At 43.1% G+C, this 25,520-nt stretch overlaps 1 protein-coding gene across 5 annotated transcripts in view; it reads right to left on the reverse strand.

Moving 5' to 3' along the window:
• Positions 1-1,530: 1,530 nt before the first annotated feature.
• CPA6 (carboxypeptidase A6) overlaps positions 1,531-25,520 on the reverse strand; it is a 1,211,288-nt gene continuing 1,187,298 nt past the window's right edge. For all 5 annotated transcript variants that reach the window (XM_069621150.1, XM_069621152.1, XM_069621153.1 and 2 more), the window contains exon 11: positions 1,531-1,983. In XM_069621150.1, the coding sequence (XP_069477251.1) occupies positions 1,796-1,983 (188 nt within the window). In that variant the 3' untranslated portion in view covers positions 1,531-1,795. The remainder of the gene's footprint in view (positions 1,984-25,520) is intronic.

A 25,520-nucleotide genomic window follows, 5' to 3' on the forward strand; every position in this document is an offset into this window, starting at 1 on the left:
TGGCCGGCCTGCATACTGGTAAGTGTGGAGGTGTTCAGCAGCAGCACTTACTTTGCCTGTGGTCGCTCTGGCCACGACCGGTTGGATGTGGAAGTTTATAGCTGAATATTCTTTCATTGGACACAAATACCTGACTAGGCAGAAAGGATGCCAACTGTTTGGGAGTATTATATGAGCAGAATTGTGAAACACCACCATTTACTGGGCAAAAACCTGCCTATTGTGCGGAATTTCAATATAGCTACGCCTATTCAAGAAGTCTTTGATAGTTGTATTCAGGTTGGATCAGAAGTTCCAGGGAGAATCCATTTAGATGTTATGTGAAGCTGCAATTGAACACGCCACCGTGTGCGCAATTTTGTTGATGCTGGTTGCCAGAGTTGGTGCGGGATGTGGTACACACCGTACCTCTGGCTTGTCATGATGTTCGGGACGAAGGGAGTTGGATTTGTGGTGGATAAGATGCAGTTTGAAAACAAGCCCTGTTCAGACACAGTCCGAAATTGACATATTAACATGTACCAATTTGGGGTCAAAATTCTTTGTGACTGAAGCACATGTGTGGGCCAAGCTTTAACAAGCTATGCTCTTTTCTATTTTTTCATCGGATAAATATAATACTGTGGACGGCAAGGAAGTACAGTGTTACCATGTCTATCCCACACCCATGAAACATACCGCATGGAATATCTAGCTTAACCTGGAGCCATCCATTTGTTTCCGCATGATGATTTTGCTGAGTGCTTCTACTGGGGCCAAAGTGATGGCACACGCCAGTAGTCCACAAAGATAAGCCAGTGTTTGCAAGCATAAAGGTTCACCCTTGTTTCTCTCAGTCCATGCACAGTAAGATTCAACAAGTCCCACTAAAAACAGAATTCTGACATCTCATTCAATGTGTGGCTTACTTGGGTCTGATGGCCAACTTTTTTCAGAGGGTGGACCTCCAGCTAAAATGAGAAACATTCAATGTCCTATTTGAATTTATGCATTAAAGCCGACCACAGGGATCGAAATACAGTCGTCAGGTCTGTAGGCGGACACTTCACCACTAGACTATATAACCTGATGAAAAACAACAAACAACAAATTGTAAAATGTCTCATTTCGGTACTGCAAGTCCCAGGGAAAACATCTGTATTGGTTCTTGGAATTTAAAACATTCACATCTTTTAACGATTTTAAAAACAATATTTTAAGAAAAAATTCTCTCTGGGTTTGTGTGTGTTGTTTTTATGAAAGGCAAATGCCGTTCGCCCTGTGCATTTGGGTGGTTATGCAAAGCCAATTTAATCAAATGTGCACATTTCACCTGGATATGCTATTTTCTGGGGACGTCAGATCCCATTGCATTTGTTGATGAGTCCCCCCACTTTAATTTTTAGGACTTGACCCCCGAGAATCGCTATCTGCGTTGTGTGTTACTAACCAGAAATGACTCCAAGAATGAGTAACCACTATGAGCTGGAGATCTTTGCTTTGAGCTAACTTTCATAGAAACATTTTTTCTGTACGAATATAGTACTAATAAACCATACAATGCAACCCCTTTTATTCTATAGCATCAGCATAAATATGGGGCGCTGCCTTTATTTAAAGTTTAAGAAAAATAACTTTTACAATTCTAGTTACTACAAGTGCCATTTTAAGATATTATCTTGACATAAGGAACAATACATTTACACTCTGAAAAGATATTTGCTACTGTGAATGGCCCAATTCAAATTTTATAAAACCCAAATATGCATGGCATTTTTTATACATGTAAAACCACATTCCTGTATAATTGTATAATTTAACGGCACTTCTTCAGCAGGTGCATCGTGATATTTTTGACTGCCAACATTGTTTCTGTACAGGTGGGTTTAATGAGAGATTCCGGAAGTAGAAATCCATAGTGTCCAGTATCCCTCAATTCAAAAGCAAAAGCGTAGGGAATGCCGTTCCTGTAGGCCCAGTCCATTGAACTACCGGAACTCACATCTGGAACACAAACAGGTGTTAGAATGATTGTGCATTAAGAACAGCACTTCATTAGAAATGAGAGCTAGTACAGGTTAAAGCAGACCTATCCAGATCTTGGATTCCATGGCAAATGTATTCGGAAGAGTTGCCTTCTAAACACTTGACAATCGGCTGAGGGATAAGAACTTTATGTCCGAGATTCACTTCGGATTTCAGGCAGGTTTGTGGACCATATAGCAATGCTGACCCTTAATCCTATCACTGATAAATGTAACGTAGGTGAAAAAGGCGAATTACACCTCATATTCATGGATCTCAAGTCAGCGTTTGACTGAGTACAATGTCAGCCTAGAAGCATCCCTCCCAGGGGTGTTGCTAGGTCTGGAAAAGACCCGGGGCTATGATGATGTTGGAACTGTTGGGACTGGGGGCTAGCTAGCCTTTTGGCTGTAGCTCCTGAGATTCTATCCGGGGCTGTAACCAAATGACATGGGGCTATAGCCCCCTTAGCCCCCCCTAGCAACGCCTCTAATCCCTCCTGAAAACATTCATGCAGATGCTGTTGAACCTCATTGTACCCTAAGATTTGACCCAGAAAAGAGTTTACCCCTGCTTTCAGCTATCCAAATGGAGTCAGGCAGGGTTCCATGTGGGCTGCTTTGTTATTTTACAAGTACATCAATGAGTTATGTCAGGTTTCCTAGAACTCTAGGAGTTTATGTTGGTATGTGGCAAAACGTGAATGAAAGGCGTAAAATCCTTGAGTAAGGCTTTAACGCCTTTCATTCATGCCACGTCACATATTCAATCATTTGTATGGTGGCGAGGAAGGGAGGAATGCAACTTGTGTTTCCGCCACCTCCCTTCCTCTCAGCCATGCAGCATTTGGACATGAATGGATATTCATGTCGGACCAAATTCTGGAAATCCCTATGTAGTCCGCCTGATTTATGCACCAGAATAAAGCAGTTGGACCCCATAGGTATCCATTGTAAATGCTGGGCAGCATTTACAATTACAATTAAACGCTGCCCGACATGCTTGCATGTCGGACAGTGTTTATTTGTAATTTGAACACTGCTTACCATGTGCGAACATGTCAGGCAGCATTTAATTATAATTGTGTTCACCACTTGCCATGCGAGCAAGACAAGCAGCCCTCACAATTAAAAGTAAAAGCTCACAATTACAATTACACGCTTTCCGACATGCAAACATGTCAGGCACATTTTAATTGACATTGAAAGCATTGCTTGATTGCTAGCATGACTGGCAGCTTTTACTCATGTTGCACGGTGGAGTGCAAAGGTGCAGGGCAGAAGGCGGCGCACACATGTGTACGCCGCCTTTTGCCCTGCACCTTTGCTCTCCGCCGTGCCAAGTGAATAAATGATGCAAGCATGGTAAGCAGTGTTCACAATTACAAAAAATTACAATTACAAATAAATGCTGTCTGACATTCTCACATGTCGGGCAATGTTTAATTGTAATTGTACACGCTGCGATGGATCCCTATGGGGTCTGCTTGCTTTATGCTGGTGCATAAAGCAGGCGGACCCATACGAATCTCCTGCATTTGCGCCGGCATGAAAATCCATGGTAGTGCCAATTCTGGAGCATTTGTATGGCAGAGAGGTAGCGGTAACGCAAGTTGCGTTCCATCCCTTTTTTCCACCATACGATAATTGAATATGTGGACTGGCGTGATTGAAAGGCGTTAAAGCCTTACTCAGGGCTTTTAGGCCTTTCAATCACGTTAGGCCACTATGGAATATGAGCTCCTTTGTGTGCAAGAAAAGGCACATACTAATTCTGCTCATGCAGATGATGTCGTCCTCATTTCTGGGTCCCTGAGCGGTTTGAATATAAGAAGAATAAAGATATGCTAGTGAATGTAACTAAATGCAGGCGAGGGCTACCGCATGTAATCATTTGGCTCTTAGGTTAGCAGGAAATCTGAACTGGCTCCACCTTGTGCTTGAATGATCTATCCTTACAGCAGAATTCTTTGGTTCAAATGCCACTTTATGATTGTTTATTTATTATGCGCTTAAACACAAGTGTTTCGTAGCACAACAATGCATGGGAAGGGAAGACATAGGAAAGAAAAGACCAGCGATCTTACTAGGCATGGAACATTCAGATTATGCAGGTGAACAGAGAAGGAAGTGTGGGGGGGGGTCAATAGGGACAAGTGCGCCCAGTCCCGTCAGAACATGGGTTAAGTGCAGAGAAATCCCGCTCTCATTGGTCGTATCGAAGTGCAGTAGTGCTCTGGCAAGTGCAAGGCCTGGGGGCAAGTGCAGGAGACTGACGAGGAAAGCTTGGGACCTGTGAGGCTCTGAAGGAATATCAGGGAGCCAGTCAGCGAAACTGAGCAGAAGTAGAGGAGATAGAGCAGAAGGAGGTGGTTAGCAGGGGAGGGGAGAGAGAAGGAGGAGGCGAAGAGGAAAGCCTTGAGGAGTTTACGGAATTTGAGGAGATTCAGCTCAAGACAGAGAGAGGCAGGGAGGCTGTTCCAGAGGGAAGCACCCGCAGAGGATAAAGATCTCCCCCAAGTCTCTGCTTGCAGAAGTGGCTCACCCCCAGAGAGTTGGAGGAAGATTAGCGGAGGGCTCGGGAAGGCGAGTATTTAAGAAGAGAGTGTTGCTGATAAAGTGGTCCCAGGCCCCAGAAAGCCTTGTGGACAATGCAAAGGGTCTTGAACTTAATCCCTGCAACCACGGGGAGCCAGTGAAGGGATTTCAGCAGCAGAGAAATTTGGTCCCTGGGCTTGAGGCCAAGGATAAGTCTTGCGGTTCTGTTCTGGATGTGTTGAAGAGGACGAGGGTATCAGAGGGCAGGTTGAGAAAGACGCTGTTGCAGTAGTCCAGCCTAGAGAGGACCATGAGCCTCTGAGGGAAGGTGAGAAAAGGTAGAATACCTCTGAGAAGGTGCTTTTGATAGTGGGACATTTTAGAGATGTCCGTGATGTGAGATGAGAAGGAGAGAGTGGAGTCGAAGATGACCCCCAGGTTTTTTGCCTCATTTGTAGGTGGAGGTGCAGGACCAAGAGGGGCCGCACAGAGAGAAAGAGGGAAGGCGGGAGCAGGGGTCCCGATGAGGACAATCTCTGTCTTACTGGTATTGAGGCAGAGGTCGTTTTCAGCACACCACAACTGAATTGCAGACAGACAGGCAGGTATGAGTGAAGAAGAGGAAGAGGCCGAGGGTAGACTGAAGGAGAGCTGCGTGTCATCCGCGTAATGCTGAAAGTTGGAGGTGAAGGTGGCTATCATATGGGTGAGGGGATCCATTGATAAACCAGGGGGATAGGTTAGATCCCTAGGGGACACCACAGGTAGAGAGAGTTATAGAGGAGAGGAAAGACCCCAGTTCCACTTGGGAGGGGTGGTCAGAGAGAAAGGAGTGTAGCCACGCCAGGGCCTGATAAGTGATGCCGAGGGTGTCACAGAGATGTGTAATCAGGGTGTTGTGGTTCACTGTATCGAAGACAGAGGAGAGGCTGTGTAGAAGGAGGATAGAGGGAGAGTTAGAATCAAAATTTGAGAGCAGATCTTCACAGGTTTCCATGCCTCTGGATGTTCTAAAGTCAGACTGATGGTCATGGAAGCAGCCAACAGATTCAGTGTGGAGGGTAGGCTGGGAAATAGCAGCTTCTCCAGGAGTTTTCCCAGGAAAGGAGTGAGCGAGATCGGGTCATAGTTTGCCAGAATGGAAGGGTCAGAAGAAGGTTTTTTGAGTAGAGGGTGCACAAGGGAGTGCTTAAGAGCAGTGGGAAAACTCCAGTGGCTAAGGATAGGTTGCAGAGGTCGGCCAAGGCTGGGATGAGAGAGTCAATGTTGTCCTTGATGGTTTTGGAGGGGCAGGGGTCCACCTGTTTGGAGGAGGCTTTCATAGACCAGGCCTGTCTAGTGACCTCCTCAGGTGTGACACGGGAGAGAGAAGAGAGAAGAAAGGGAGGGGTGGAGGTGGTCAAGGGTGGTACAGGAGATGTTGGTGCATGAGGTGAAGGAAGACGGACGGAAAGGGCGGGAAGGAATTGGGGAACAGTAGGGATCAGCCCATGAAGATAGTTGGGAATGCAAAGGATGGGGACATTGGAATGCTGTGGGAAGTGGGCAAAAGAGGAGCAGGGTTGGGAAGAATAGGGAAGGACCATTACTAGGTGGGAGGGGGATGAAGATGGGAAAGGTAATGGCTAACAGGATTGGGGGGGAATGTAGCAAACGGGGTTGGGCCCTAGTAGGGGGAAAGTATGGCAAAAAGGGAAGGAGCTGGGAAATGCGAGGCTTGGGGAGGGAACAGCAGAGGAAGGCAGGAGAGGTTTGGACAGCACAGGGTTTGAGCAAGGGTAGGAAAGGGAGGGACGAGAACGCGATGGGGGATAGAACAATAGGGGGAAATCAGAAAGATTGTTTTTTGACCCCCTACACAATTTCAAAAATGGTTAAACAGTTTATAAAATCCCAGTTCTAGCAAACCGATATGGGCAGAGAATATAATGAGGTCTCAAAGCCCTTGGTGCAAGCTGACCTGCCATTTAAAATAGTGCTGAGGATTATCTTTAATCGACCACTAAACTCTAGAGCCGTAATATTCGTAGCATCTGTGCTTCAATATACTTCCTTAGATGACCATGATATCTCTCTGGAACGGCGGCTTCTCCTTTCTTGACTCTACTACTCAAAATTAGGAGCCAGAGGTTGGCTACTCCCCATGATGCAAATTCATTTTCCTCAACGCAGACTATTTGTTTTAGTTGGTCATCAATGATGAAAGAAAATGAACTGTGTGTGGCTGCAACATGCATTTCCCCCAAGAACAGCCTGTAAATAAGCATTCAAGCAACTCTATCTGAGCAGTGTTTTGCCTCCCATATCGCCCCTTTTGACATTTAGTATGGATGCTTTTTGGATCTGCTTTTACTGAGTATTTTTTTTAACTTTAATAAAATCAAGCTTTGAAAATGAACTACTTCATTCATACGCATAATCCGGACAGCGGCCATTTTGAGAGCTTTTGCAACTAGTCCAATAAGAGATCATTCCGGTGGGGCGTGACACTCTAATCATGGAGCTAGAACCATATGCATTATAGTATTCAGTGTACAAGGCAGACAAATCTATGATAATCTAGGAAATTCAAATCATCCTGAATTATATGATCCAGAATTTGACCTTTAAATTGAACTCTCTGATTCCTTGTTTTTATGCCCCCTCCCCCTTTCCACCACTCCACATCCTCTGCCATCAACTCAAGTGCTCCACCAGATATATTTGTTATTGATCAGAAAATGCACTTTCGTGATCACAGAGATTTTGCTCATTTCCACTAAATTAGTCTCATTTAAAAAAAACATAAATCTGTGGCAGACGTGGGAGAAAAAAATGGCTTTTAGGAAGTCCGAGGATTTTCCCAGGAGGAGCACCGGAAATGTCCTCGAGGCAGAGAATGATGCAGTGAAGGTGACTGGGAGAGGCAAAAGAAGACAGATAGTAGCCGCATGCAAGCCACCATTGTTTGCCCACAGATGAGTAACGGATGCATTCATGGAAGGGGGCGGGGGTCGGGGGAGAGGGGTGGCTACATGCCAATTTATGGATCTAATAGGAAAACAGGAATCTGCTTAAAAAAAAAAAGCGGTTGGCAGTTGGGCCTGGTGAGATGCCATCTAACAAATGGAGGGCAATTAGGGCAGTCTTGGCAGTACCAGCTCAGCAGTGTTTAATCACTCGCTGGAAGGGAAGTGAGATTTCCTGAGACGAGTGAGCCATGGTCTTTCCTGTTACTGGTTTCAGATGAGTTTTAAATATGTCTTCTGCATTATATGATACCATTATTGACATCAAGATATTTGCAAAGTCCCTGCATAGCTCAGGATAATGACGTGTTGTTGAGGCGAGCAAAGCCAGTGTTGACGAGGGGAGGAGTGGCGCGCGAGAGAGAAGCACAGCTGCCTTAAGGGAGTCAGCTCAAGGTGAGTACGAAGCCTGCTCCTAGGTTCGCTCTGACTTGGGCCGGCACGCGAATATTACCGAGGGAAAGCACGTGATATTAAAGTATGCGCTCAGTGGTCGAAGCGTAGAAAAAGAAGTAGTGGAACTATGTTCCCTGCTGGCCTGCACCCACTCCCCACAAACCCCATCACCACGCCCCCTCCCACACACAATACAAACCCCCAAACACTTGCACCTCCAGTTTAAGGGAAAATTCAGTGCAGGGCACTGAAAGTGCAAGCTGCAACATCTTCCTACACTTTTATTTTAAAACGAAACCATTCCGGAACGGTTTCTTTTTATAATAAAAGTATAGGAGTTGTAAAACATAATTTTAAAAAGTAGAGGAGCACCGCTCCCGCTCACTTCGACCACTGTAAGCGCTATGCGTGTTCATTATATTCTAAGAGATGCATAATTTGTGATGGGTACTGTCCACATCCTCAGTCTGCTATTTTTGAGGCAGCGTAATTAAAGGGTCATTACAGTCTAGGCGGATTTTACTGCTAGTGGTAAATACCACCACCGCTGGCATTACTTCCCAAAATCCACCAAATTGTATTGTTACCACTAGTCCACTTGGAATGAAGTTGAATGCATGGAATATCGCTGGGGGTAAACCATTTGTGGAATTTTGCAAATACCAGCAGTTTTATGGACACATTCATCACTGTAATAAACCACGAAATAAGTCTTCTTCCTTGCCCTCTGCCGTTGGGAGGTGGGACAATTGCCACGAATGCCATTGTTATAAAATGTTACCGTCAGCCACAACAATTTAATAACGCCATGGTTGAAATTATCACGTTTTGTGAAAGGTACATTTGAAACCAATACACAATAAAATAAAAAAAATAATCACAACTTTGTCATGTTAACTCACCTTCACAAGACTATAGGTGTGCCGGATTGGCCTATTGGGCAATGCCCCAACCACAAATCCAAAAGGCTGGTGTGGGACAGTATTTTTGGTCAAAGTGGGACACTTTTTTGGCCAATATGGGACAGTTCGATGAGTTACTTCACTATGCAGCTGGTAGTTCTGACCGTTCCTGCCCCTCCCAGCCCAAAACACCTCTTTGTGGGAACTCTTTGACCTAGCTTTAATCAAGCCTTAACATCAAATTTTGCACTCAAAGTGCCTGCCAGTGTTTTTTTCAAAGCAGTCTTCTGAGAGTTAAGGACTTAATTGAAGCAGTAAACCCGCTACTGGTGTAATAAGAATGTCCTAACCAGGTCTGCCTTCAGCCACTCGATATATAAGCACTATGCGTGTCCTTCACTTAAGACCTGTTAAAATAAAGCATTTGCAAAGCCAACAATTTTGGCTCGTGTATAAGGTTAAGGAATTTGCCAGGCACTGCTATTAGATGCCCAGGTACTCTCAACATGTTGCACCTGCTACCATCAATGGCCAGTTAATACCACTATGGCAGTGCCTAGCAAGTGCCTTTACCATGTCTACAAAAATAAAGCCCAAACTGTTGGCATTGCCAATGCTTGTTTGAATTAGATTTTCTTTAAAAGAAATGACACAGCTTTTACCCTTAGGAAAAAGCATCCCACGAGCTACACATCTAAAGCTGATTGCTTCTCAGCTGCATGGGCTCAAACACCACAGGGCAGAGTGCTAAATAAACTCTGTTTTGCTCACTTTTCATTGTGATAGAATCTATGCTGAAAATTGGAAATGTCAAGCTGATGGATTTTAGTGCATTAAGAACAAGCTGACAATAAGGATGCAAGAGCACATTTTGGATGTGACTGGCAGGTATGAGTGAGTGCAAGCCTGATATCAAATATACGGGAAGGAGCTTTATGCTGCAAAAAAGTCCTTACTCATTATTTACAATACTTTCAAATATTTCCTGCTACTGCTTGGTATTTATATTTGTATTTGTATTTTGTATTTTATTTATTTATATAGCGCGCCTGGCCCAAGGGCATCTGGGTGCATTTCTTGAGGTTACAGTTACATAGTATGCATCAGACGAAAACAACCAAATCATTTCAAGAATACTTACAAGATATTTGCAAGATAATTACAATGTAAATTACAAGGTGATTAGACAATGCGACAGAGGCTAGCTCTGTAGAATAGCAAAGGGCAGTGCAGGTTATTAAGTATGTTGAGATAGGTGGAGGTTTTGCGTGTGCTGCGCTGTGAGCCACATTTTAGCTTCACTCTTCAAAGCGTGGAAGGAGGATTCAGGTCTGAGTGGATAAGGGAAGCGAGTTCCACAATTTGGTGGCAAGGACCGGGAAACTGGCCCCTCCAGCTTTCTGAAGCCTGAACCTCGATAGAGAGAGAGAGACAGTGAGCTTGGGCTGCTCTATGTGGGCAGCTGGAGGTGTGGGGTGTGAACCGGTTCGCCAGGTATTTTGGAGCCTGGTTAGCCAAGCATTTGTGCGTGAGTGCGAGAGTTTTGAGGGAGATTCTTTGTGAGACCGAGAGCCAGTGTAGGCTACGTCTGGTGTCAGAGATATGCAGGTTCCCAGGAATATTTAGTGCTGCCCTGATAGCGTTGTTTTGGGATACCTGTAACTTGCTTAGGTTCCGTTAACTAGTCCCTAAGTAAAGAGCATTGCAATAGTCAGGTTTTGACATGATGAGGCTGCTAGCAAGGATGGTACAATTGGCTGTGGTAAGGAATGGTTGACATGCTGTAATGAGTTTACAAGTTTATGCTGATGCTGACATTGCAGCATTGGTTTATCTTGTAATAAATAGGGTTGAGTCAAGATAGATGCCTAGGGTTTTCGTGTCATTGGATACCTTGATGGTACCATCAATGATGAAAGATTTGAATGTTGGATCGAATCTGTTTAGTCTGTGGTGGGAACCCAGAATGAGTAGCTTTGTTTTATCGTCGTTAAGACAGAGCCTGTGTTGTGCCATCCATGCCTGGATGACCTGATAGACATCCTTTAAGGCTTTCGTGTCAACTGTGGTCCCCAGTGATAGGGATGAGTATTTGGGTGTCATCTGTGTAATTAGTGTAGATGACACCCAAATAGTCAAGAATATCGAAAAGCTGTTTTGTGAAGATGTTATAGAGTGTAGGGGATACACAAAATCCTTGAGGGACCCCACACAGGACTAGAGAGGGTTCAGCAGAAGCTGAGGGGGAGAAGACCCTCATGGATCTGTTTGCCAGGAAGGATCTAATCCATGTAGGGGCTTTGTCGGAAAAATGTGCTGCAGACTTGAGGTGATGGCAAAGGATTTGATGGTCAACCAGATCAAATGCTGCCAATAAGTCTAGCAATAGTAAGAGGGCCAGCTTGCCGTTATCTGTGAGGTCCTCAATTTTAGTTTTTAAATCGATAAGGGCAGTTTCTGTTCCGTGCCTCGGTCGGAAACCAGATTGTCTGAGGCCGAGGAGTTTATTGGATTTAAGGTACTCCTGAGTCTGTAGATAGGCAGTTCGGTCCAGAATTTTAAGTAAAAAGGGGACAGTAGTGATGGGCCTGTAATTAGTAGGGGTACTCAGGTCTAAGGAGGATTTGAGGAGGGGGATGACCCAGGCATCCTTCAGGTTATCCGGGACGGTGCCTGTATTGAAAGAGGAGTTTATTAGGGTGGTGATGAAAGGTGCTAATTCATAGGTAGCCTCCTTGATGATGGAGGCTGGGCATGTGTCACCCTGGCAATTGGACGGTTCGAGTTTACTAATGATGTTTTCGACCTCTTTAATGCAATGGCGAGAAGATAAAAGGTTTATGGGTGTAAAGATGAGGGACAGTTTTTACTGATGGGGATGCTGTACTGCGAGTGAGTCAGTCAGGAGACTGCTTTTTTGGCATTGGTTTTGTCGAGGAGGGCTTTTTGTATATTGGAACACAATGTGCTGTCTTTAATACAGGTGTCAGGTGGGGCTGATGGTGATTCTAGTTCTTTAATTATTTTAAAGAGCTCTTTGGTATTATATTTATATATTTATATTTATTATTTTTATATAGCGCCTTAATCCAAGGCACTTTACAGTTTAACAACACAAATACATCGAACATGAACAGTAGAAGCAATAATAATATACATGAATCAAACCAGAAAAAACAGTTTGTAGAACAATTTGCATATGAGGATGAAGATGAGAGGAGGGGGTATTAGATATTAGATATAGTATTAGATTCTGCTTGCAGGATACGCTTGTTATAAGGATCTTGTTTAGCCTGGAAAATTGCCTCTTTGTAATTGAGGGAAGCTATGATAAGGCTGTCCTTATTCGCAACAGAAGGATGGCTTTTCCAGCGGGCCTCATTGTTTCTCTTTTCCTTGCGAAGTGCTCTCAGGTGTGGCGTGACCCACATCTGCAGTAGGTGATATTAGTGTAGGGACAATGCTGTGACCCCTTAGTATGGCCTGAACGTAGTAACAGTCAGCGTGTGTTAGAAGGGCTGGGAGCCTCACGCGTTAAGATATGTGATGTCACTGGGCCCGTTTCTTATGCCAGGATGTGGCTGCAGCAGTTATTGAAGTGGAGCAGATCTGGCTGTTGAGCTGAGAGATGTACATATATTAGGGGAGTAAGTTCGAGGAGAACAGAGAAGGGTGCTCATGGCAGCAGACAGGCCTGTTCCCACTTACCCCCTCCAGCTAGGGCCCCTGTAGCTATGCTTTTCTTCAAACAAGATGGAGAGGCTACAGTAGATGAAGAGAAAAGGAGGCAATCAGATATGCGTTTTTCACGAGGAGTGCCCAATCGGATAATGTATTTGCCAGAACATTCAGCAGTGTCCCTGACCGGTCCTGGAGATCCTATCTTGGGTGTGGTTGAGCCATTTAGGAATTGGAATTATGGGCAGAAGCGTCTAAACCATGCAGTTTACTGGAGAATCTACAGGGGTTGCTACTGTTTTGGCACTTAACTTGGAACAATTGATCATACTTTGATAAATTCAATTACTAAATCCCTTTCGGGCCTCAACTATGATATGATATGATAGCTTATTTATTTAGCGCCTATACACAATGTGTTTCAACGCTATAGGTTTCTCATTGTGCAAGGCTGATCGGCTTACCCACCACCAAGTAGTGAGAAACCACAAAATGTACTTGCGAAAGGATGAGAGCAAGGGCGTCCCAATGCTACTCCATTAAGATCAGCTGGGTACGTATATTTCCTCCTGGAAGTGACATGCCAATGGGATCTAAACAAGATCAATCAGAACTGAGATTTAATAAAATGCATGAAAAATACCACTTTCTTTCTGACTATGACGTATTGATTCAGCTCGGGGCATCTATAGGTTGTCAGCAGTTATCGGAGTGACTCGATACGAAAATTTACTGTGAAAGTGAAAGCAACCCTGTGTAGCTCTTCTCAACCTGCTCACTGTGCCTCCGAACGAGCCCCAATATCGAAATAGCCTACGACGAACTCTACTACTGGCATCGAGTATTGGCGTATCTGCCACCTCAGACTATAACTTTAATACCAAACTGTTCATGCAACCTCCTGCCAACACTGCAACTTACACATACAATCGTTAACCGTATTGTCGGGTTCACTAATGTAACTTCGGGAAACAATTTAACCGTCAACACTGCTGCATGAAATGTTGCTTATACATTACAAGCAGGGGTGTTGCTAGGTCTGGAAAAGACCTGGGGCTATGCTGATGTCTGAACTGTCGGGACTGGGGGCTAGCTAGTCTTTTGGCTGCAGCTCCTGAGATTCTATCCGGGGCTACAACCAAAAGATCAGGGGCTATAGCCCCCTTATCCCCCCTAGCAACGCCTCTGATTACAAGTAATGTCAGCTTGACAAAACCGCTTGTAGCTTTCTGGGCCCTACACCTTGCCTCATAATGGTAAACTGCGCCTGCCCTACATTGACTTTCATTGAGCTTACACTGGCAACCTGCACCTCGCCTAGCATTATGACCCTACCTGTATTGTGCATCTAGCCTACATTGTGCCTTACTTGGGAAAATTACTGTACAGCCTACTATTGCATCTAATGTTGGTACTCTGCATCTAACCTGCTTTGCCTACCTCGCGCTTTGAGCATATATTTTGCCTTACTTGGGTAAACTGTTTCTCAGTCTTTCACTGTACCCTACGCCGGCAATCTGTGCCGAGCTGCTTGCTATACCTCCGGCCAGCAAACTGCATTTTAGCCAAGCACTGTGACATTACTATAATCTGTACTTAGCATATATCACGCTTCACATGGGCAAATCACGTTACAGCCTCGATTATTCCTAATGTTGCTATTCTGTATTTAACCTAGCATTGTAATTTTGCCTGTATTGCGCAGTGAGCATATATTGTGCCCTTCTTCGGCAGACTATTCATCAGCCTTTCATTGTACCATATGCTAGTAATCTGTGCCTAGCCTATTGCGGTACACTTGCACTCAGGCAAGCACTGAGAAAATACCTACCTTCAACACTCCTCTCAGCTCCACGCAGAGCCTACCATGCCCTACCACTACCTGCTTACTACCTAAAAAACCTAAACTAAAGCGAGACAAACCACCCTCCTCTTCGCCCCAATCTAACCTGCCTTACCCACCAACCAGACTAAGCCTTCTGTCATCAAAGGCACACTGATAAACGCAAGATCTGTCGTTGCACACGCAACTGACATAGCAGACCTAATTAATGACAATGATCTCGACTTCCAAGCAGTATCGGAAACATGGTTTCATGCCGCTGCAGGGCTGTCTCTCATGCTAGCCATCCCGGACTCCTGCATTATTACCCGAGCAGACAGAGAGAATGCTAAAGGCAGAGGTGTTGCCTTCATAGCTCGAGCTAACTTGGCACTCAGACCATCGACCACCCTTTCTCTTAAATCATGCAAACTTCTCACAGCCAAAATAACAACCTCCCACTCCAGCACTCTTACTGTCCACCCCATATATAGGCCTCCCGGCCCAACAGGAGACTTCGAGAAGGACATTATCACACTGCTCTCAGACAATACCAAACCAACGTCACAAACTTTTAATACTGGGTGATAGTAATAATAGGTGACTTTAACTTAGGACTATCTGACCCTAATGACCAAGCTGCTAAATCCTTGGAAGAATCCCTAAGTGATCTATGGGTAGCCATTCAGGCCTTGATGGCTACCCATAGCTTGTGCCTGAATGACGAGAAGACTGAAATTCTCATACTAGGCGCCCCAATCTATCTAAAAAAACGTAACCCTTAATACACCTCGTTCAACATAGATGGCAAACTGATTTTAACGGCCAAGGAAACAAAAACCTTAGGCTTTCATCTCGGTTCCGCATTGAACCTCAGGAAACAAGCTAACGCCACTGCGACAGCTACCGCCTATACCTGCAAACGTATTCATGCATGTCAAAACTATCTTTCTACTAATAGCCGCATGATCCTAGCATGAGCACTAATTTTGTATAAACTTGATTACTGCAATGCTCTCTATGCAGGAGCAAACAAACAAATGCTAAACAAACTTCAAACCTTGCAAAATAACACATTAAGAACCGCCTTGGGCATTCCAAGAAAAGACCACATCTCTGAAATAAGAAGGAGCCACAAATGGCTCTCTATTCAATATAGAATCTACTTCAAACTTGTCTCCATATCCCACAAATGTCTCTATACTGCTGCCCCTAAATACTTGATAGATAGAATCACCCTAAAAACATAATCCAGACTTACTAGATCAGCCAACTCCTTCTGCATCATCTCGCCACTCTTCAACTTAAAAAGAGCCGGAGGTACCAGTTTCCCGGTACAAGCAGCCTTGGCATGGAATGCCCTCCCAATCAACGTACGTACTGATCCGAACATCCACAGTTTCAGGTTCAATACCAAAAAATGACCACACCACCTCCATTGCCTGGGTCAGTAAACTAGACTCTACCTGCCTCCTCCACCGGCACCTATGACAACGCCTGCTGACAACTTCTCTGATGCATCCCGCCTTCTCACTGACAAATGTATTGTTGTACCCTGAGTTGTGTTTTGTTACTATTGTACTTAACTGTTATGCTTCCACGTTCTTACTACCTTTTGACGTTCTACTATGTATCAATTGTGTATTGTCACTATTGTACTTAACTGTTATGCTTCCACGCCCCTACTACCTTGACGCTCCACTATGTATCAATTTCTACTTGTATGTATTTATGTATCCTAATATGTCTTGTAAAGCACCCAGACACCCCAGGGTGTGGCACGCTGTATAAATAATAAACAAACAAACAAACAAACCCGCCCCTGCTGCTAAAACCCGCTTCTGCAAGCCTCGGTAACCAGTGGTCGAAGTGTACGGAAAGAAGAAGTGGAACTATGTTCCCATGCTGGCCTGCCCCGGCTGCCCACAAACCCCATCACCACGCCCTCTCCCATGGACAATACAAACCACTAAACACATGCACCTGCCATTTAAGGGAACATTCAGTGCAGTGCACTGAAAGTGCAAGTTTGAACTTCTAACTACACGTTTATTTTAAAATGAAACAGTTCCGGAACAGTTTCTTTTTAAAATAAAAGTATAGGAACAGTAAAACTTAATTTTAAAAATTAGAGGCGCACCGCTCCCAACCGCTCCCTCCCACTTCGACCACTGTCGGTAACACACTGTGTTAACCAGCGAGTAGTCATCTGAGTTATTTTGAGTGATCGCCAGGTTGTGATTTGGCCAGCTGATTTTGTGGAGCAGGACCAGGACCGGATAGACGGCTTGCGGTTTTAAGAGGGGCAAGCAATACCCTTTCTTCCCTGTGAGGAACTGCGGGCACTACAACACGTTGCAGAGTCTCGCATCGCTTTCTTGGTTGTTGGGTGTGAACCGACCCGTTTAAATCTCAACGCCAGATGCAGAATGGAGCAGAATGTTTCCTGTGTCCCTTGGGGTGTGTGTGAGAAGGTCCTGACCCAGTAGGACATAAGAGGATTTAAGAGGCTCACAAGAGGCCGACAAGGGGTAAGAAGTGAGACTTTTATATTGCACACTGCATGGTCACTTGTAACTGGAGACTGTGATTCCTGCGGTAAGAACAAATTAGGAGATCTTGGTTAACTATAACAAAGACATTGGTGTGCAGCGCTGTGTGTTTTGTGTGTTTGGTGCTTTTTGGTGCTTTCACGAGGGGTGACTTGAGAGTTAAGCACTGGTAGGAAAGGCAAACTTTTTTACTTGGTCAATAAACCGGTAGGAAAAGGAAACTTACATCCTCTTTCTTCATTTACATCGCTAAGAAATAACTTTAATTAAGATCAGCAATTCCTTTTATTGTAATTGGCCACTTTGCAAGGATTGTTGTTTCTTTTGATTATCTAGAGGGGACTGCGAGTTGGTGGCCTTTGAACCTCTGGTTACTAAACTGTGGTTTGAACTACTCTATTATTAAGCGCAGGAGATGACTGTGGGCGGAGTTTGGCCTTTGAACCCTGTGGCGCATAATATGGCATTGCACTTATGGCTTGGTGCTAACTGTTAGGATTGCAGTATAATGCCAGCATCCAGCCGAAGATATTCTCTATGCTCAAAGGAACGTGAAGTGTGCACTTGAGTCCTGGCGGCAAGTCGGATGCTGAAAAAGAAGGGGGAAGCTGCTAAGAATAACCAGCAATCGATGGCAATATTTGCAGGAGTTGCACATTCGATATTGGATATTAACGAGGTTGACACATCAGAACGTGGCAGGATCACACTGTTTCTCAAAACAATCAAATAACAGACACTAGCGAAGCTGCTCCAAACATTACCCTAAAAGACCCAAGCAGTGTCACGACAATTGAGCATGACCAATCCGTGGAAAATCCAATTGAAACTCTCTACTACATTTGTGCCTAAATATTTACACAGCGACAAACGCAACAATTCAGCCACCGAATATGGTGGAGCAAAACATACCTCCTTCCCATTTAGTGAATTCACCAAATCTTACGGCAATTGTAATGAGCGCTTCTTCTTCTTCACCTAAACATCACACAAGTTTGTCTTACAGTGATGCCTCCTCTTTGGATGATCCAACCATTGAACCCAAGTTTATGATTTTGCTATTTAGCTTAAAGCTCTGCTCTCATTATGTAATGTTATATATAAAGCAAATCATGAAACATGATCTAAACGAGATCGCGCTAAGGCTACTCCTTCTGCCGACTGCATCGATACTAACATGTAATGACGAAATTACAAATAAGCCAGAAGAAGCAAACACTGCAGTCATTGTCATTCAAAATACACAGGATTATGAATGCTCCAATGACGCTGAACCCCATGAGAGTCTTAACCCCTTAAGTGCCAGGCCAGGCTATTATGCAAGTCTATGCAAAAGGGATGAGCATACTCGTTGCAGCCTCACCACATCAAGAAAGGATGGTATTAGATAAGCATTTGAACCAGAGGATGCCAGATAGAAAATGCACGACACAATCAAAGAGCTGTGAATCTGCAATGGGGAAGGCTCTTGGCAAAGTAGGGGTGAGTAGACAAGGCTTGGTGTCAGCTTTTCCAAGTAATCTGACTTGTCAGGAAACTGTAAAGGGGTTTGCCATTATTCCAAATAAGGCTCAAGAGAACAAGAAGAAAACTATGCAGGGATATATACCTGGCCCACAGTTGAAGAATATGACCAGCCCACAAAAACAAGTGGGGTCGGGCACCAAGTCTATTGAGGATAACTTTTTTTGCTCAGTGAATAATACAAAAAAAGACAACAAGACGCCTACCACTTAGAAGAACTTACATTTGGTTTGGGAGCAATAAGACGGTGGAGATAATATCAACCATACAGATATTGTCGGCTCAATAGAGGAAGAAAACAGTAATTTGTTGGATCTTGACCATCGTTCTGCCCAAACTATTAGCACTGCGTCATACAAGATAAAAATAATAGATCTTCACGTAACATATGCTAGTCCTTTTTGAAACCGCTCAAACGTACTAGAATTATTTCACCAAGTGTCTGCATTAAAAATGATGATGACTCATGACATAAAACAAGTTGAAATCCTGTGACATTGCTGGGAAGCAAATTTGGCAGTGGTTAATTTTGTATCCCCTATTATTACAGATCTAATCATTACACAAGCAAATAGCTTTATGCAGTTGGGATATGAAATGATTAAGGAGTTGAAGGTGAAGCCCAGGTATGAGACGATGCCAAAACATGTTAAAAGGTGAGAATCTATACCAAAACATGTAATAACGAACATAGTATCTAAGATATGCAAGTCATTCCAGGAAAAAAACAAGCAGGCTCGACATAACAGAAGCTTGGACCTATTCTGAAATGGACGGGGTTGAGTGACTAAAGTACCCTAAGAATGTACTTATTAGATCATGGAATTCTAGGGCTCACAGGTGCTTTTTGGAGAACCCTATGGGTATATATTACCTAATTATGGCAGATATCTTTCTACTACAGTAAACATGGCTAATGCAGGACTTGGTTTTAGATGGTTTTACTACGTTTCAAAGGAAGGCATGCAAACTTGAGAAAGGTTGCCTCTTCGGAGGACTGATCACAGTGGTTGTAAACTACTTAAAGGCTAAAGAGTTCCTTCCTCTACAGCAAATAGAGTATGTGCTAGCTGTAATGGTGGGTTTGTCTTCGAAACATGGGACTGTTTACATCCTCCTCCTAAATGTGTATAATCCACCCGGCAATGCCAAGTTCAATCAGATAATTGAGCAATTGGAGCTTCTGATTTCAGCTTGTACAGCTAGAGCTATGTACCCGGGTGGTGATTATTACATTATTGGTGATCTAAATTTTCATCGACAGAAATATAAAGGAAATGAAGTAATACTCTGTCAGGAATACTCCTATATGATGAACCAATTGGTCTCTGGGAACCTCTGAAGAGGAAATAAGAAATAACAGTAGCTGTTGGCTTTTATTCTTTCAAGCACACCAATCGTTCCAATTAGTAAATGTGAAGGGTGATGAACTGTATTATACTTGGTCGAATGGCGTACACTATTCATGGATTGACTTTATTCTAACTACAATAAATGGTTCTATGCATGTTCATAATTTTATCCTTTTCCCTAATGACCTCAGTGATCATGCTATCATTGAATTTATTCTTGGTTTTAAGGTTGCTCTTCCTTATAATCAATTGACTGGAGGGATCAAAGCCAGTAGCGGAGGTAATAGAATAAGTTGGATGGAAAGTAATGTGACTAAGATTGGTACTAGATTAGTGAAAGGAGATGCAATGAACTTCACAAATATTAAGTCGTTTTACCAGATTATTAATTCTTTTAATTCAGATATTGTAAGAGAACAAAGGAAAAAAATCCACATTGCAAATAAAATATATCAGAAAGTGTATGACAATAAGGTTTTTTATTAAAAAAGAAGCAGCTTATGAAGGACATACAATGGGTCACAAACATGTAGCGTGTGAGGTGGACAAAAAGCACAGCATTAAAAAGTTAAGATCCTATTTCAGAAATTGGAATAAAATGCATAAGGGCACCACAGCTTCAGCTCAGTGGAAAGCAATGTGGTCAGTACTAAAGGAAAAGGATATGAAAAAGTTATGGTATATTTTACATAAATTTAATGCAAACCATTCGACAGTCAAAGAAATAAATCCTATTTCGTCTAGGGGAGTGGAAAATGACATATTAGCTCTTTATATTAGAGAGAATGTATATGGAAAAAATTAAAGCTATCAGACTTTGAAAGATAACACTTTTTTCAAATTTAACAAGGAAGATATTGAAAAAATCATAAAAGAACTAAAACCTTCTATGGTCCCCGGACCAGACGGTTTGCCAAATGTTTTATTCAAAGCTCACCCTCCAATATGGGCACACATTCTGTTTATTATCTTTCAGAGTATTGTGAGGACAGGTGAAATACCAGAATCTTGGAAATGGTCACAGCTGATCCTGGGTTTATAATAAAGGTGCTAGGGACGCACCTGGAAATTATAGAATACTAGCCATGATATACTGCAGTGCTAAGATTTTTGTAAATTATTACTACAATACATTAATTCATGGTTAGAGAAATAGAATATCCTAAGTATCCAACAGTTAGGATTCAGAAAGGGTTTTAGCACCATTACAAACCTATGAATTTGAATGTATTTAATTCGCAGCCACCTACTGGATCAAAGTAAGACCCTCTATATTTGTTTTATTGACTTTACAAAGGCTTTTGACACTGTCAATCACCAAATTTTATGGGAAAAAAACAGAGGTCTCGACATCTGCATAAGGAAATTTTATATTTTGTCAAAGCTCTTCACCTGACCAATAGGGTGCAGATTAGAATAAATCATATAGGTGATTTAAGTGAGGAAAACCAGGTTAACCATGGGTTAAAACAAGGTTGTACATTAGCCTCTATCTTTTTTAATATTTACTTAGTTTATTTAGGAACCACTCTACAAAAGTGTAATAACATCCAGCCACAAACTGCGCAATGCCCAGTGGCATGGCTTTCGTACTTGGATGATATTATTATTTTTGGTAAAACAACCTTAGGTTTACAGAACAGTTTAAGGGCCTTGGAGAGATTCGCCTTAGAAAATGGTTTGAGTATAAATTTAGGAAAAACCAAGATTATGACGATTAAGACAAACAGACGAAACATATAAAAGTAGAATTGGACTTTACAAGGGGAGAAGATCGAGGAGGTATTGGGTTATGTATACCTTGCTGTACTTATCACTAATAATATGAACAAAGAGACCCTTTCTAAATCTATTTCCGATAGGGTAGTTATAAAGTTCAAAGCTATAAGAGCTTTTATTCAAAATTCTGGAGTACAGCCAACTGAGGGTTTGTTAGAACTGTATAAAACATGTGTGGTACCAGCTATTTTATATGGTCTTGAGATATATGTACCCTGAAAGAAACAGTTTGGCTAAGCATATTGGAGGGAAAACCTTGGCATACGACGTTAGGACTATCACAATGTGTGCCTGTGGAAGCTATCTGCAGTGAGCTGGGGATTAATTCCTTAACTACTAGAAAAATGATATTGACATGCAATTTTTTATATTAAAATCCTGATGAGCCAGGATAAAACTAAATCTGCACACTTTTTAAATAAGCAGGGTGTTTTTGTGAGTCCCGTAGCTTTGAAAGAATGGAGAAAAGATATTAACACCTTTTAGACAAACAGGATGTACGTGTGAAGTAACTGAAAATGTGACTAGTAAATAAAATTAAAGCAGCTATTTAGGACTGAAATGAAAGATGCACTCATCAAGCTAAGAAACTAAGGTATGCGGAATACTCCAGGCAATCCTTTCCTGTTGATAGTCCTTGAATATAGATTAAAAAAATTGCAAAACCTTGAAATTTAGATGTTTTTTAATGCTTCTTAGATTCAATCAACTTCCTAGGCTTGCGAATTGTGGTGCTTGGAATGATATTCTCTAGCAGGATAGTCTGTGCATATTATGAAAAATGGAAGTTGAAGCCCCTAGACATTTGTTTACCAATTGAAATAAGCTAAATATTTTATATGTTAAGACCTACGAGACCCGGGTACATGCCCTGAATTCTATCCACACCGAGCAATTCTGGTGTAATGTATTTATGGGAGACAATGTGGTTATTAATTTTAGTCTATATTACCTGTGGAAAGAAATAGTTAAATAACAAGAGTAAATTAATTTTTAGCTATATTGTTTTTTAGAATTATACTTTTTATGACATGATTGTGCGTACAAAGTTTAGAAGATATGTGTTTTTTGCTAAATGAGTAAATGTTTAAAAGAATTTATTTAACCAATATACACAATACAAAAAAATACAAAAATAAATAAAGAAATCTGCTGGTTAGCCGTACACAATGACTGGCCCTTGCCTACGTCCTTACATGGGTTGTGCTGTGCCCCACATCCAAAACAATCACAGTGGAAGAACTATGTTGATATACAGACAGCACCTAGAAATAGATTATCTATATGGTAAGGAAGTCTCGGGAAGCCCATATGCTACCTGGATGAACTCTGGCATTTGTTACTCGAGTTTAGGAAGTAATGGACCGAGGATAGCCACACATACTGAGAAATGGGGTGATGGGAGCATTCTGCAACTGCTGCCCTGCTAAGAAGCGAATGACGGGAACGAAACCCACTGAAGGGCAGGACTTTTTACATTCTCCTCAGAATTAACAGAGATGTGCTTGTGATTGCTATGCATGCCATGCCACGGCACATACGATAGAGATGACCAGAAAGTAATCATTCTAGAAGACTCAGATAAGGATCCAGAAGCAGAAGGAATAATTGTCCAATGGGGAGCCATATTTTTGGTGATGGGTTTAAACGATTTGTTTAAACCCATCACCACGTGAAACATCTATCTTATCAAAAAATGTACTAATAGTGTTCTGTGCACTGTTATCCTGGTTAGTGTCTGAAGATGGTGAGGTTCCCCAAAATGCATCTGGATATATAATTAGCATTTAGCATGTTTCATTGCAGTGGTCTCAGTCTGTGTGTGTGTGTGTGTGTGTGTCAGATCTTGACAGCAAATGGCAGTCTCAGCTGGGGACATTCTGGAAGAGCTGAGTTGAGTTTTTTGTTATGTTATGTGCATTCATAGAGCGCACGTCCACCCAGAGGCATCTTGGCGCTAGGAGTACAACAGATACAACACCACAACAAACGCAAACCACCTAGAAAAGAAAAGTATTTAGGAAACGCTTAAACTGAAAATGGTTCTTAGTGTCCCCCAGAGAAGGTGGCAGTGAGTTCCAGAGTTTGGCCGCAGCCTTTGAGAATGCTCAGCCACCCATCCTGGAAAGCCTAAAGTGAGGAACAGCAAAAGGTTGGTGCCCTGCGAGCACAGAGCTCCCTGGCATATAGGGGTGAAACTTGAGTTGTAAATATTCAACACCTTGGCTGTAGAATGCCCTTTGGGCTATGCACAATGACTTGAATTCAATCCATTTCAAGACGGGAAGCCTGTGTAAGGATCAAAGCACTGGGGAGATATGAGAGCCATATGGGGTATCAGTAGCCCACTCGAGCTACATTATTTTGAAGGAGTTGTATACGACGAGTCAATTACAGTGGTTGGGTTAGAAAAAGGGAATTTCAGTAGTCAATCCGACTCAAGACAAGAGAGGCAACCACCGGGCATGCAGGGGCGAAGGAAGAAATGGTAGGGCCTTGCAAAGAACTCTAAGTTAGAAATGCCCAACTTGATAAATAGAGCTAACCTGATCCTCAGTAGAGAGAGAAGAAGAGATTTTAAACCCCAGGTCTTTAACAGCCTGCACAGAAATAAGAGAGATACCGAAGGCAGGTGGCCAGACAGAAGGTGTCCACAGAGAAGTGGCAGAAGGGGGGCCAACAACCAGCATCTCCATCTTGTCATCAAGAAACCTCTTAGCTGTGTGGCAGTATCCTTCTGGGAGAGGTTACGCTGCACAATTAATTGTGTATCATCAGTGTAGGAGTAGCAGTAGAGGCCAAGGGAGTGGGCAAGTTTAGCATGAAGCTGAATATAGATGTCAAATAAAATGGGAGACAAGACAAAGCCCTGGAGGACCACACAGTAAAGAGACCTAGGAGAAGAATGGCAGGAGCACAGAGAAAGAGTTTGAGCCCTGTCAATCAGAAAAGATGTAAACCAAGAAAGCACCGGGACGAAGAATGATTAACAGTTATAACAGAGTGTGTGTCACTATGTGTGTGTGGTGCTGAGTGACTGAGGCATCACACCTCATGTAGGAATGCAAAGGGATGCTACCCCAGACTCAGGATACTTTTAAAGGTTCTCAGTTTGGACCCCCACCCAATAACCATGTTATAACCAAATATTGTGGTAGGTGGAAGACTATGAATTAATCTTGGTATGGCTTGTGGCAAACCTTCTGCACAACCATTTTTTAGCCATCTGTGCCATTACAGAATGGGAGCATTTGTATGCACATCAATCTAGCACTCCAACAAATGGAAGCAGTCCAGCCCGAATGGCTAGGCCACGTTCTCTCTGCACTGACACACAAGCAAACTCAAAATCAGGTTTCTGCCTTGCTGGGCCTCATCAGTGAGGTGCAGCTTTCTTCCTAAAGCGCAGCAAGCAAGGCACCCACATCTGGGCATACCCACTCTCATAAAGGGTCACCAACTACATGCAAAAATGTGCTCTGGTCAACCTTCCACGCCATCATTTTTTAGACCGCCTGCTCCACTGCAGAAGGGGACCAGCCATATGCAAATCTGTCTAGAAAGGCTACCAATGGGAGCACTCCAACCCACACTGCTAAGCCACATCTTCCCTGCACAGAAACACAAGCAACCCCAGGCACGTTTCAGCATTATTGAGCCTCATCAGTGAGGTGCAGTTTCCTCTGGTACAGCGAGCAAGGGTTGCACATCTGGGCATATCATCTCTCACATAGAGAGACACAATATACCCAAAGAGCTGTGGTGAAAGGTTATGAATTAACCTTAACCCTAACCACTGGCAATATTTGGGCAACCTTCCACAACACCATTGCATGCCCTGTCCATAGAAATGAGCTGTGCTACCAGTGACTGTGATGTATTGCTACCTCTGAACTTAAATCCCCTGATGACACAGATGCTCCGTCAGAAGATCTGTAAGCCTCTGCAGAGGGCCTGACATGACTA

This window comes from Ambystoma mexicanum, chromosome 5q (assembly GCF_040938575.1).
Source record: "Ambystoma mexicanum isolate Mex_15411 chromosome 5q, UKY_AmexF1_1, whole genome shotgun sequence".
NCBI lineage: Eukaryota > Metazoa > Chordata > Amphibia > Caudata > Ambystomatidae > Ambystoma > Ambystoma mexicanum.